Source organism: Abramis brama (assembly GCF_963993115.1).
Source record: "Abramis brama genome assembly, chromosome: 19".
NCBI lineage: Eukaryota > Metazoa > Chordata > Actinopteri > Cypriniformes > Leuciscidae > Abramis > Abramis brama.
Window position 1 is genome coordinate 34,905,780 of NC_139981.1, and position 15,026 is coordinate 34,920,805.

The following is a 15,026-nucleotide window of genomic DNA, read 5'->3' on the forward strand; positions in this document are numbered from 1 at the left end:
GTTCCCTCATGCTATTTTGCAGGTTTAGAAAACAATTCCGCCACTGGCCGAAAAAAAACTGTTTAAAGTCAGTGGAATGTTAGAACGGTAGAACGTGTGACGCGTTGCGCATGTTATTCATATGCTATTTTAAGGGCCATAATCAATGTAGCGTGTGTTCAACGCGCATACACTTTGATTCTCTCATCTACACACAGACGCAGCAGTTATCATTTTTGCAAATCATACATTATTACGATAGATAGATAGATAGATAGATAGACAGTTTATTATAAAAGCATACATCTAGCTTACACATTTACCCAAATTATCATACGCCTGTTTAACCGAAGTTAATTTGGGTGTGTTTCTCCATCCCCAACGTCCCTGACGAGAACGTCGGTCTCCTCGGCTGTGAACTGCTCCTTGCGTGCGCCTGGCAAATCCGCCGTTGTAATAGGAATCCGCTATAGAACAAGCGCGCCTGCTCTTAAAGGGAATGTGAGATGACGCTCTGATTGGTTTATTTCACGTTACGCCCAAACCACACCTATGAGTAATGAAGCTACTTCAGACCAACACATTTTAGATTTGCGTCAGGTGCAAGAGTCATTTATCCCGCCGGTATAATAGCAACAGCGCCCAAGACCTGCCCACAAAGTTACTTGCATTTTGCGCTTGATACTTGCGTTTCAGATCGTTAAAATAGGGCCCCCTTTGTTAATAATTTACTTGGGAAAAAATGGGCAAAACTAAAATAAGTACATAAACCGATTAATCGATTAATCGTAAAAATAATCTACTGATTAATCGATTATCAAAATAATCGTTAGTTGCAGCCCTACGGACAACTTTTTAATTTACAGTAATTAGCTCCGAGCATCAGGAAGTCAGATATTTTGGTTTGAATGTGGATTTATTTGCAAAATCAGCCTCTGAATTTTTACCCACTCCTCTTAAGTGGTTTATTTTATTCCCACCAAACTTTTTCAACATGATTAAAATACATTAAAGATGCTAAATTGTGAACGCATAATAAATATCTCAAACGGTTTTGCTATGGTGAGGGATTAATGTCAAAAAAGGAAACACTAAAAGCCTCATATCTTCTAAAAATGTTATTATACACCATTTATTTCTATATAAAATTATACAAATATCAGAACTAAACCCATTTTATTCTTTTTTTTTTTCAATTTAAGAATTATGTTTAAAGGGGCTATATGCAACTGTTTCCCCAAAATAAACGTAACAATAGCCTTTTTATTTGACCATGTATGACTCAAACATCTCCTGATGAGCATACTGACACCTTGTCAGCTCACAGTGGGTGCACCTATAAGCCTGTATCCTATTTTTCCTATTTTCTGTCGGGTCGGATTTTTCGCGCGCTGTCTGCGGATGTGATGTCAAGCGCGTTCATGTTAAACGTTTCAGATCACTCTGCCACCACCGCTAGTCAGCAAACAAACTTAGTTTCTCAAACAATATATGTATTTGACTGTTCTTACCTCTGTAAACATAATGTTGACTTCTTTGCAGCGGATGACTTGTGAAGTGTGCACGTACGAGAGCGAGCAGAAAGGAAGAGCAGTTCCGTTTTTTGGCCACAGGTGTCAGCCGCGAGTTTAAATTTCAGAAAAAAGCATATAGCCCCTTTAAGTTTAAAAACAGCCAGAATGATTTTTTAGTCCAAAAAATAAATAAACCATGTCATTCATAGTGCTTGTCAGGTTTCGTACAAACGAAGCAGGCAAGGTGGTAAGTTTTATATTTTAATAGCAGAATGGATTGGACACAGCGTGAAAGGTGAGTAAACAGGAAGTAGATAATTGGATGAAGCTTAACTGAATGATAACAAAGTCTTTCTTTCTCTTGCAGATGCAGATGATGAAGATTCTCTGAAGATGGCCTGAAGACAGGCTGAAGAAGATCGGGATCACAGGTAGATCACTGATAGGTAGCAGGTAAGTCGAGAGGGGAGTCTGTTAGTCTTGATATAGACGAGACCAGACAAGGAGTGAAGGGAGAGTGCTGAATATAAAGGGTGAGGCAGATGAGGGAGTGCAGGTGATGCTGATGATTGATGATTGAGAGAGTGAGTGCAGGTGTGCGCCACAGAGGATTCTGGGAGGTGTAGTGCACACACACAGGTGAAGACAGATGAACGTGACAGTATTTATATATAAATATATTAGGGATGTGACTGTGGGAATATTTTCCCACCGGTTATTCGACGTGTGACAGCGCTGGGGGCTTTTAATTTGCTTTGAACGGATTGCTTGAATTTATTTTACAAAAGCACAATGTTGTGTTTTATTGCGAGTGTACACAAATATAAGTAAACACTTCGCAGTTTGAATGATGTCCTGTAAAATGACGGAGTATGTTTTTATGTCTCCGCTGTTCAATCGCGCCCGCGCCCCACACACACACACACACACACACACATTCCAGCATTGCAATCTTGACATCGCAGCCTGTTCATTATAGCCTTCATAAAATATAATAATAAAAAAGTCAACCTAACATATAAAAATTACACTGCTCTGTTTAAATAGTCAGTAGTACAAGTCGCACCATTCACGGTAAGCACCGCTCCACTGTGATGTTTCCAAGTACATTTTTGCACGTGTGAAGAGGATGATTTTTTTCGGCGATATTGGAACGTGAGTGAAGTACAAAGCCTATGATAAAGAATAGTTTAGCATTCAAATACATCACAAATGTTGAAACATTTTGATTCTAATGAGAGAGTTACGTGAGCCCAACGCCGTTTACTTTCGTTTTTATTTTTATTTTGTTTTGGCTTGTTTATAGGGTTTTTTTATTCTTGTTCTGTTCTGAATATCATTCAATTTAAAGGATTTGTTGTGGAATATTTTTAGTGTATCATAAAATCTGAACAATTCTCTCGTTTTAGTGATTCCCTAGTAATTTTTTATTTAATTTTTTTCATTGTTCTAATCAGACCAGGCAAGTAAAATTCTCTGTGTCTTGTCCCTTAAAATATATATATATATATATATATATATACATATATATATATATATATATATATATATATACATACATATATATATATATATATATATATATATATATATATACTGTATATATATTAGTGGTGGGCATAGATTAATTTTTGTAATCTAGATTAATCTCACTGTAATCTGATTAATCTAGATTAAAATGGCTCATTTGAATTCTGCCGAAGGCATTCAGAATATGTGTGCTACCCAAAAAATTACTAAAGGGCACGTGTTTCTTAAATACAAAGTGACATTTAAAAGAACTTGTGAAGAAATGCCAGAGATTTTTTTTTATAAAGTAAAAAATAAAGTAATAAAGTATGATTGTTTTTTTTGTTTTTTTTATGGAGCTATAATAGACTCTTCTTATGAGCATATAAAACAAAACAGCTCCTTGGAAAAAAATAAATGTAGCCTAATATATTGTAGTAGCCTAGTTATAAACAAAGGTCTATTTTTAGTTCAGATTAACATTTGAGGGCAGCAATTTTATTCATAATGTCAAAATAAAACCAATGTAATGCTACTTGAAAGCATTATAGCCTACTATTCCTGCCAAACTTCCATGGTTGCAGTTAGTGTTACTACAGTAAATCCATGGTAAATGTTGCAGATCTGTGGACACTGGATAGTTCATTCATGGCACAATGTTTCTTCCTGGCTTCCACGCACTGTTTGATCCGTTAATAACGGAGAAATGAGAAATGTTTCTCACTAGATCTCGCAGCAATGTTATTACTTAAGTAGCCAAATCAAAAGATTTATTTACAGGATCTCTTAGCGCTGTGTAGTAACAATGTCTCTTGATCAAGATCGGCTCGCGCTGCTTTGGTCCCAACTGATAAACAACGGTCCGTCAACCACACAATAACGAGTAGCTCAGTTTCGTTCCGCTTACATTACGTTTGCCATTTGATGTCGGACAATGTTGAACCACCTACATTTGAAATAACGAAATTTTGGTCGGGAGGAAAAATGGTCCAACAAACCGTTCGGTTTGAAAATGCGTACCGAACACCGAATCCGCGCTAAAATATCAAGGTGAAAGTCATCATAGCTTGCGTAGTATAGACCCAGCTCCCAACCCAACTTTGAGAACAGATTAAATGGCGATATTTTTTTTTTTGTGCCCGATAAGAGTCTCGCGTTAACGCAGCACGTTAACGCCGATAACGGCCCACCACTAATATATATACAGTATATATATATATATATATATATATATATATATATATATATATATAGCTGCGAGCAGCAATGACGGGCCCAAGCCGGTGGCACCGCCACCCCGGTGCCTTCAGGGTAACTAACTTTTAGGGCTTGGGCCCGTCATCGCTGATCGCAGCTATATTTCATTAATTATTTTTTGTGCCAAATTTACGAAACATGGTAAATTTACATTACATTAGCAGACGGGAGTGGAAAGTTCTGCTCATTCTGTTCATTAAAATAAATTAATGTACATTTTCCCAGTGTACGTGTGTCTATAAGACACTCACCTGTTGTTCTTCAAAAAAACCATTCTCCTTCTGCTGTGTTTTCATCTTCATGTAAAGATCACCTCCTTTACAATACTCCATCACAATAAAATAGAGTCCACCTGCTTTATCTAAATAAGATAAAAAAAATAATTTAACTACTAATAAATGTATTTATCAGTGTAATGGCTTTATTTCACAGTCAACAACTACACAGAATTTGTTTTTAATCTTTCTTCAATCTCTAAAAAGTTTGTGCTCATTGTTAGTTGTTCTATTTGATTCTGTGAGAAAATATTTTTTTTTACTTTGGAATAAATGAACATTACTATTGTAACGGTCACCAGCTGGCGTGCCCTTGAGAGCCACCAGAGGGCACTCCACATAAGACTATTATCACTCACAAACTACATTTCCCATAACTCACTGCCCGGACTCATCATCACTTATCACTGATCACATTCACCTGTACCTCATTCACTGATTGCATTCACCTGTGTCTCATCATCCTGTTAGTCTCAGTCTATTTATACCATGTTCATTCATTCACTCACCGCGAAGTCTTGTTTAAGTGTTACACTGCATTTCTGAGCATTCTCCTGGTTTTCTTGTCTCTTGGTTTTGGATATCTTGCCCTGTTCCCTGGATTACTCTCTTGCCTCTGGTCCCTGCCTTGTTTGTTTGTTTGTTTGTTTGTTTGTTTGTTTGTTTGTTTGTTTGTTTGTTTGTTTGTTTGTTTGTTTTGACTGCCTGTCTGTGTATGACTCTTGCCTGTACATTGGATTACGCCTCTGGATTGCCCCATACAATAAAGCTGCGTTTGGATCTAAACCTTTGTGTCTCGGAGCAGATCGTGACAGCTATACTCTGTTCTAATATTTATAAAAACGCACCGTCAAATGAATCCACATAAGAAACAATGTATCCACAGTTCACTCCCTTCAAGATCTTGACTTCCTTTTGGATTGTCTCCAGCTCCTTTGGAGGAACACATGTAGTTTTTTTATTATTATTATTTTTTTTTTTTTACAATTTCCTTTTAAAAGTGAAAATGTCATCTTTAATAGCTTTTTAATGGCAAACAAAAGATGCAATTAATATGGTCAGTACTTGATTTAGCAAACACTTGATTGTACTTACATCTCTGGAATTCAGTTGTTTGATCACATAAGGGTCTTCATCGTTGTCGGTCACCAGAAACACTGTTCCAAACTGCCCTCGCCCGAGTTCCTTCTGTATGCTGTACTGATGTTCTGCCAGGACCACTATCGTCAAATATGATTGACAATTAGCATACAGTTTGGATTGGCGGTATGGTTCCGTTCTGGGCGAGAACTCCCTGCGCATCTATGCAGCCTAGCATGGATAAGAGCAGGGAGAGCAGCAATAACCCCCATGGGGTAAACAGAACAGAACCAACATGAAAGTTTGCAAATATATTTAATTCAAGATTTTAAAAGTAACTAACACGACTTGCCAGAACTAACGCTACGCTAGATTTCTTTTAGCACTTCTGAAATCAATCAAAACCCTAAAGCAGATCTAGCCTTGACAACATTCTCCATACCTTAAAGTGTAAGTTGCAGGTTAACCACCACAGCCAATTAATGTGTAAATTAAAGTGCTCTATATGTATATATTTAATTATTTCTGTCTTAAAATGCGTTAAAATAACATTTATTGGGGTTTCTTCAAAGGTAGCGTGTTTTTTCAGTAACTGGTGATGACGTCATAAGAGGAACTCGCAACCCATACTCTGCTAGATTCCCACTGTATTATGGCTATTTGGAGAACGACTGAGGATGTGGGAAACCATCAAATTCTTTATGGACCACAGCCCCACAATTTTTAACCGTTCAGGCGTGAGAGAGGGGAGGAAATTGCCAGGACCCATGGCACTCAAAGAGTTATTAATGCTTGGTGTGAGGAGAATAAGTGGAGGGTTGGCCAGGTGTCTTGGTGAGTAACGGTAGCTAAGTTAGAGCTAGTCTAGGCTAGCCTGGTGCAAACTTAACCCGGATAATATAAGGGAACAAGCCAGTCTTTTCAAAAGTTTACCGTCATGTAGAATAGCAAGGAGGGACAACGACTGAAGACATTATTTACTTACATGGTGTCAGAGCTGTAGAGATGCACACACTGCACAGGCACCAATCGCTAGTCTCATCGACGCCTCAAACGTCATGTAATACCCTTCCTCAATCCACGCTATTTCTCACAATTTAATTAGCGATGTTTATTGTCAGAAAAGAAAAAGAGAGATCGATGTCCATCACTGTGTTTGTGTGGGCTATGCCCCCCAGTTGAATCAGCAGTGGAGAGTGTGTGCTGCCGTGAGGTGAACGCATTTTGTAGTTTAGTGGAACAGCTCGACCTGCGACCGGCTGATCTGACGTGCCTGAACCCGGTGCCTGAACCCGTTTGTTTTGCGAATAGCTTATTCTCATTTCAGGCAGGATCACGGTCCCCTTGAAGTCAGCACACACGAGTATGTTTACAGTTGAGTTATTTTAGCCATAATTTGTTTATCAAATAAAACATACAACCAACTTTTCTGTAGTTATGTAAGGCATCTATAGCTATTGACTATGCCGGTAACTCTCCTAGTGAGTTCCTCTTATGACGTCACGCCCCATCTAGTGGAAGGGAGCGGGAGCGGTTAAAACCACTGTTAAAAGTGCCAACTGTTCATATTATATTCAGCATTTTGGTATAAAAAACAATGGTGGGCGGTTCTTATCTTTATGTTTAATAAACACATTGCATTATCTTCGTGAAAAATTTAACCTGCAATTTACACTTTAATCTTTCTCATACTCTTCCTCCTCTTCCTCAACTTTCTCATACTCTTCCTCCTCTAACTCATACTCTTCCTCCTCTAACTCATACTCTTCCTCCTCTTTCTCAAACTCTTCCTCTTTCTCATACTCTTCCTTTTCATTTTTCATACTCTTTCTCCTCTTTCTCATACTCTTCCTCCTCTTTCTCATACTCTTCCTCCTCTTACTCATACTCCTCCTCCTCTTTCTCAAACTCTTCCTCCTCTTTCTCAAACTCTTCCTCCTCTTTCTCATACTCTTCCTCCTCTTTCTCATACTCTTCCTCCTCTTTCTCAAACTCTTCCTCCTCTTTCTCATACTCTTCCTCCTCTTACTCATACTCCTCCTCCTCTTTCTCAAACTCTTCCTCCTCTTTCTCAAACTCTTCCTCCTCTTTCTCAAACTCTTCTTCCTCTTTCTCAAACTCTTCCTCCTCTTTCTCATACTCTTCCTTTTCCATACTCTTCCTCCTCTTTCTCATACTCTTCCTTTTCCTTTTTCATACTCTTTCTCCTCTCTCATACTCTTCCTCCTCTTTCTCATACTCTTCCTCCTCTAACTCATACTCTTCCTCCTCTTTCTCAAACTCTTCCTCCTCTTTCTCAAACTCTTCCTCCTCTAACTCATATTCTTCCTCCTCTTACTAAAACTCTTCCTCCTCTTTCTCAAACTCTTCCTCCTCTTTCTTAAACTCTTCCTCCTCTTTCTCATACTCTTCCTCCTCTTTCTCATACTCTTCCTCCTCTAACTCATACTCTTTCTCCTCTCTCATACTCTTCCTCCTCTTTCTCATATTCTTCCTCCTCTTACTAAAACTCTTCCTCCTCTTTCTCAAACTCTTCCTCCTCTTTCTCAAACTCTTCCTCCTCTAACTCATACTCTTCCTCCTCTTTCTCAAACTCTTCCTCCTCTTTCTCAAACTCTTCCTCCTCTAACTCATATTCTTCCTCCTCTTACTAAAACTCTTCCTCCTCTTTCTCAAACTCTTCCTCCTCTTTCTTAAACTCTTCCTCCTCTTTCTCATACTCTTCCTCCTCTTTCTCATACTCTTCCTCCTCTAACTCATACTCTTTCTCCTCTCTCATACTCTTCCTCCTCTTTCTCATATTCTTCCTCCTCTTACTAAAACTCTTCCTCCTCTTTCTCAAACTCTTCCTCCTCTTTCTCAAACTCTTCCTCCTCTAACTCATATTCTTCCTCCTCTTACTAAAACTCTTCCTCCTCTTTCTCAAACTCTTCCTCCTCTTTCTTAAACTCTTCCTCCTCTTTCTCATACTCTTCCTCCTCTTTCTCATACTCTTCCTCCTCTAACTCATACTCTTCCTCCTCTTACTCAAACTCTTCCTCTTTCTCATACTCTTCCTCCTCTTTCTCAAACTCTTCGTCCTCTTTCTCAAACTCTTCCTCCTCTTTCTCAAACTCTTCGTCCTCTTTCTCAAACTCTTCGTCCTCTTTCTCAAACTCTTCGTCCTCTTTCTCAAACTCTTCCTCCTCTTACTCAAACTCTTCCTCTAACTCATACTCTTCCTCCTCTAACTCAAACTCTTCCTCTAACTCATACTCTTCGTCCTCTTTCTCATACTCTTCCACCTCTTTCTCATACTCTTCCTCCTCTTTCTCATACTCTTCCTCCTCTTACTCATACTCTTCCTCCTCTTTCTCATACTCTTCTTCCTCTTTCTCAAACTCTTCCTCCTCTTTCTCATACTCTTCCTTTTCCATACTCTTCCTCCTCTTTCTCATACTCTTCCTTTTCCTTTTTCATACTCTTTCTCCTCTCTCATACTCTTCCTCCTCTTTCTCATACTCTTCCTCCTCTAACTCATACTCTTCCTCCTCTTTCTCAAACTCTTCCTCCTCTAACTCATATTCTTCCTCCTCTTACTAAAACTCTTCCTCCTCTTTCTCAAACTCTTCCTCCTCTTTCTTAAACTCTTCCTCCTCTTTCTCATACTCTTCCTCCTCTTTCTCATACTCTTCCTCCTCTAACTCATACTCTTCCTCCTCTTACTCAAACTCTTCCTCTAACTCATACTCTTCCTCCTCTAACTCAAACTCTTCCTCTAACTCATACTCTTCGTCCTCTTTCTCAAACTCTTCGTCCTCTTTCTCAAACTCTTCCTCCTCTTTCTCAAACTCTTCGTCCTCTTTCTCAAACTCTTCGTCCTCTTTCTCAAACTCTTCCTCCTCTTACTCATACTCTTCCACCTCTTTCTCATACTCTTCCTCCTCTTTCTCATACTCTTCCTCCTCTTACTCATACTCTTCCTCCTCTTTCTCATACTCTTCCTCCTCTTTCTCATACTCTTCCTCCTCTTACTCATACTCCTCCTTCTCTAACTCATACTCTTCATAAGATTGACCTCTACATAAGTCCATCACAGTGTGAAATGTGTTTAGAGTTTTGCAAAAAGAGTGCATGAGATTTGCAAACAATATTTTAACTACCTGAACTTGTTTAATGTTTAAAAGAAAGAGTGATTTATTTGACAAATTGGTTTAGAATATTGAGAATTTGGTATAGAGAATGGGGTTTAGTGTTTTAGCAATTCAGAAAAACTGTATTTGTCGTCTCTGGTAAAGTAATAAACTAGATATCATATCCGGTTAAAGAAGTTGCCGCTTGACACTAATACAAATATGTGTATGGTTTTCTTTATTAAACATAATTTAAATGCAACCCTTTTTGTTAAAAAAAGTGTAAAAATCTCAACAATTCAGTTTGGAGATATGTAAGGGATAATGTAGAGCGAGGCGGATGTTATAGCGAATATAACCCCGACATGCTGATCAGGACCCTGACGCGAAGTGGAGCTTGAATCAGCCTGAAGGGGTTGTATTCGCTATAACAACCGCCTTGCTATACATTATCTCGCTTATTACATGGCTGCTCACCAAATAAATCAATAATTTGACACAAAATATTGATTTAAAAAGGAGTTTATTGATTTAAAAACGATTGTATTGCTTCCGCTAAAGAAAATAGTCAGTTCCGTCTCTACGGTTAGAATCCTGCATCCATAGCAATGCTCTGTTTTTCATGGCAATGGTGTGTTATACTTAGTAGCGGTCTGTTATCAAGAAATAACACACCGCATTCTACATTGGAGTTCAACCAAGCCATGTAATAAATGTCTTTAAAAATATACAACTACTACAAATAACCTGAATCATATTGGATTTCAATTATTACTGTATATCTTGTAACATCAGATTGTGATTTCTAATGTTGTTTTGCTGCTTAATCCTGCTTACAACCATAACCCTTGCTCAAATTAATCAAAAAATGTACTCACCTTTCAGTAAAGATGCATTATCTGATGAATCACTGTCATCATCAGCATCAGAGAGTTTGTGATAGTAGTGTGTCTGTAGAGTCTATAAATATATAAGAGAGATCAATTTAACCAATTAGAAATGAGCTACAGGGGTGAAACACTATTATTGTAACGACATGCAGACTCAGAGAGAACAGGGGCCTGTTTCAGAAAGGAGGTTCAACCAGCTCTGAGTTAAAACTTGAACTCTGAGTTGATTTACCCTGAGATGGGAAACTCTGAGTTTTCGGTTACAGAACAGCTGAAATGAGTTAGTTGAGTTACATAGAGTTAACTCTGAGTTAAGCGTGTGCACCACAACTATAAAAAGCCATTATCAATGGAGCGCAGATATTATGCACTGTAAAAAATTTCTAACCCTCCCAAATCAAAAATTTCAAGTGACCAATAACATCTAAATTTTTCAATTGGCCCAAGTAAAATTCTTGTTGCAATAGTCTGTTAACATTGGCTCAATGAGAAATAATACGTCAGACTAATTGAAAAATTTAGATGTTATCGGTCACTTGAAATTTTTGACTTGGGGATGTAATTTTTTTTTTACAGTGTGAGTCACCATGGCAACAGCGCCAGACAAAAAGAGGTCTTCATATTTCTCATCAGCAGAACTGGATGAGCTTCTGCAAGCATATGGAGAGAGTACAAACATTATTATTATTATTATTTAAATATCAGATCCGGAAGCGAAGGACAGAGAGTTAGCTAGGGAGAAAATAGTTGCTCGAGTCAATGCGTAAGTTTACATTTTAATTACTGTTATACAGTGTTGGGTGTAATTAATTACCAAGTAATCTAAATAGCCTACTTTAATTTAATTAAAGGGCTTACTCTTAATTCTTCTGTAATTTAAAGTAAAATCTGATGTAATTGCATTAGACTATAGAACAAATCTGTATATTTAACATACATTTTTAAAAGGTATATTTTTAATGTAACCTTCTCCCTCTACACACTTTGGTCAATTCAAGAATAATTCATGCAATTGTATATTGTTTATTTGAAAGCATTAAAAGTGCAGTTTCTTGTCTCTCCTTGTATTGTTCAAGCGGTTGAGGTTGATATGGGATTTAGTAATTAATCTAGTAATCTAATTACACTGTTGAAGATGTCATTTGTAGTTAGTAATTAATAACTATTTTAGAGTAACTTACCCAACTGTTATTATATCAGAGGTGAAACTGGCAGTATGCTATTCAACCTCATTTTAATTTTCATGTGCAATAGGTGTTAAAAGAACATGGCAGCAGCTGAAAATTAAATATAAAAACATAATTCAGTCAGGTAAGGCTTGAGCATATCATGGGTGTAGGCTACCTGACTTTACATTTGACATATTAAATAACTAAATATCATCCAGTGTCTGGCAGTGCAGCAGCATTTTCGGCTGAGGGAATTCCTGGAGGGACTTCATCAGAGCCAGTCACTCCCGAAGATCCAAGGGCCTCATAAAATGTAAGAGGTTTACATATGTGTTATTTTTAATATAGGCTATTTTTGATATTTCAATTTATATTACTTTGGGTTTTTTTTTTTTTTTTGGTTCCAACATATTCTGATGGTAATATCTGTCTTTTGGAGCCTCTTGTCCCAACAGAACCCAGTTGAAGGAGTAGCCAATAGAATCTAGGTTTAAATCTAAGTATAAACGGGTATTCTTATCTCCTGTAGGTTCACAGAGTAAGTTACCATGGTAACTGACTCTGAGTGTAAGTTACCTCTCTTTCAGAAACGGGCTTGACTTACTCTGCTTTCTCAGGTTTGACATACCTCCCATTCTGAAACAGAAAACCCAGAGTTTCCCTCATTTCAGGGTTAACATACTCAGAGTTTTCACTTAACCTCCTTTCTGACACAGGCCCCAGATGTAAGTAAACAACAAGTTTATTGAAAACAACAGTGAGCAATGTAGGCAGGGGCACTGTAAAACATTTTCTTGTAAATCAATGGTAAAATACTGCCAATACTGTTTCTGTCACGGTTCTGTTAGTTTGAACTTTTTGTGTTTCACCACCTTCTGCCTGAGTTAGTCGTTTGTTGTCTTGGTTACTAATTATGTTCAGCTGTGCTGTCATTATCTACCTCGTTATCACGTGTACTTAAGTTCAGTTCTGTTTGTGTTCATTGTTAGGTAGCCTATAGTCCTTGTTATGGGTGTGTATTGCTCTCCTTGTTTGGATGACCTTTGTGCCTTTGGATTTATTAAAAGACTGCATTCTCTCTTCATCATTGTGTTCAAGTTTGATCATATACACAGTGTTGTGACCTGACCAAACCTGTGACCTGACCTGTGTACCTTTTTTGTTTATTTGCCTTGAGCAGTGAAATCGCTCCCTCAAGAGACGTTTAGAGGACAATATCTTTCTAGCCAATCTGTCAATCCTCCCGGATAACTGATAACTAGGGTTGCCAACTTCAGAAAATGAAAATGAGGGACACTCAAAATATTTGTACTGTATCACACAGTGTACGTCATTTCAGTGTCTGCAGTTAAGTATGTGTTATCAGACATAAACACATTGTATTGCTTAACCTATTTATGTACAATTTAAGTTTAAAAATCGTTTTAATGTCATACATAAAAAAGTCACATTACAAACAAATCATCGTTCAAAATAACAGCATTTATCTAAAATAGAAAGCATTTTTAACATTATACACTAGTTCAAAAGTTTGGGGTTAGTGAGATTATTTTTTTGGAAAGAAACTAAAAGAAAGTAATTGCCTACTTTTATTCAGCAAGGATGCATTACATTCATCAAAAGTGACAGTAAAGACATTTATAATGTTACAAAAGCTTTCTATTCCAGATAAATCTCTTATGAACTTTATATTCATCAAAGAATCCTGGAAAATAAAAATTTACACATTAATAATAATCAGAAATGTTTTTTGAGCATATTATTCCCTCTGGCTGGATGTTGGACTCATGAACAATAATCACGTTTGCATTGCCAAAATTGATTTGCCAAAATTGATCTGATGAAGGACCTGCTCCTGGACGCGACGACAGCGCAGACCTGAAGTGTCCACTAGTCTCTCCCTGTGAAGGCCTCCCTATCTTTACCTCTCTACAGATAAAGCGTTGTCGGGGTAATTCCGGTTCGCGTGGCTACGCAGACGCGACAAAAAATTCTGTATTGTACATTTTTAAGGCCAGAGTAGTTTGTTGAGGGTTGATTTGTAAAGAAGGACTACACGCCTGCGCACATATATATATTCAAACACGCATACCTCTGGACTGAATGCGCATGCGCATGTTTTGAGGTTTGCGCAGAAATAACTGATTATCATTTGCACCTTCGAACTTATTTCCAGGAGTGCGTTCTCGAGACACCAGGCACTGTTTTGTGCGGATGGGCGGCAGGAGCGTGTTAAGGGTGTCCTGTTAGAACTGTGTCGTGTTAGCGGCCCCTAAGTTAATAACTAATGATCTTTGCAATGGAAGTGAATCAATCACTCAAAACTAACTTTATCTGGACAATAACTTTATTCTAGAGCTGCTGTAAAGCCAAAACAATCTCTGTTACTGTAATTTCCTATTATCACTGTGAAGCTGCTTTGAAACAATCTATATTGTTAAAGCGCTGTATAAATGAAGGAGACTTGACTTGACATGAGAGACTCCACCACGACGTTTGAGCCAGCGCCGACAGGAGCAACCGAGCTGGAGCCTGAGCAATGTGTGTCTGGCCCGGTGTGCGAGCCGGCTGCACCATCCATCGTCAAAGGAGTTCTCGGGGAATTCGAGGGCATGGAAGTTTAATTCATTATTTTGGAGAATTTGAGTTGTTTGCCCCATTATCATCTGAATCTGTCTGTCATGTCCTAAATTCTCTGTTCCCGCCCAACCCCCCTCTCCCACCACCTCTCCAAAATACTGTTTTATTGTTGGGTGATATTTGTCTGGCCCTTCAAGCTCCTTCCCAGTCCACAACCATTCCTGCCACCCAATCATCGCTGCCTCCCATCAGCCCCTCTGTTCCACCTCAGCCTCCTCTCAGTGGCGCGGCTTCACCGCTGGACTGCTGGGAGTCATCTCAGTCTGGGTGTGGGGAGCCTGTGGCTCTGCCTGCGCTCCTCCCACCCTCGATGTCTACAGTGAACATCGGACATTCAGCCTCGCTGGGCTCCCTCGGCACGTCGGCTCCCCCTGGGTCTGACACTGCACCACCTTCACCACGGCCCTCCACCCCTTCAGCTTCGGCCAGCTCCTCCCTCCCTCAGGCTCCGTCTCCTTGGGCGCTCCAGCTCTCTACCACCATCTCAGGGGGTCGTCGCTGCGGCTCAGTGTCTTTCCTCCTCTCAGGGTTATGCGAGTAACAGGAGACGTTTTTCAACATAAGCACGTCTAGACAGACGTGTTTGACCATTGCGCTCAAC

The 15,026-nt window shown here is 38.7% G+C and overlaps 1 protein-coding gene across 4 annotated transcripts in view; it reads right to left on the minus strand.

The window, feature by feature from the left end:
• LOC311070068 (uncharacterized protein) overlaps window positions 1-15,026 on the minus strand; it is a 57,461-nt gene that overhangs the window by 19,617 nt on the left and 22,818 nt on the right. For 3 of the 4 annotated variants that reach the window (XM_084093726.1, XM_084093728.1, XM_084093725.1), the window contains exons 3-6: window positions 10,605-10,686; window positions 5,630-5,754; window positions 5,383-5,467; window positions 4,511-4,620 (exon numbers count right to left, since the gene is read on the minus strand). In XM_084093726.1, coding sequence (XP_083949852.1) covers window positions 4,511-4,620; window positions 5,383-5,467; window positions 5,630-5,754; window positions 10,605-10,686 — 402 coding nt within the window. Of the gene's footprint in view, window positions 1-4,510; window positions 4,621-5,382; window positions 5,468-5,629; window positions 5,846-10,604; window positions 10,687-15,026 lie in introns of all 4 variants that reach the window. The other variant, XM_084093727.1, reaches the window with a different exon arrangement.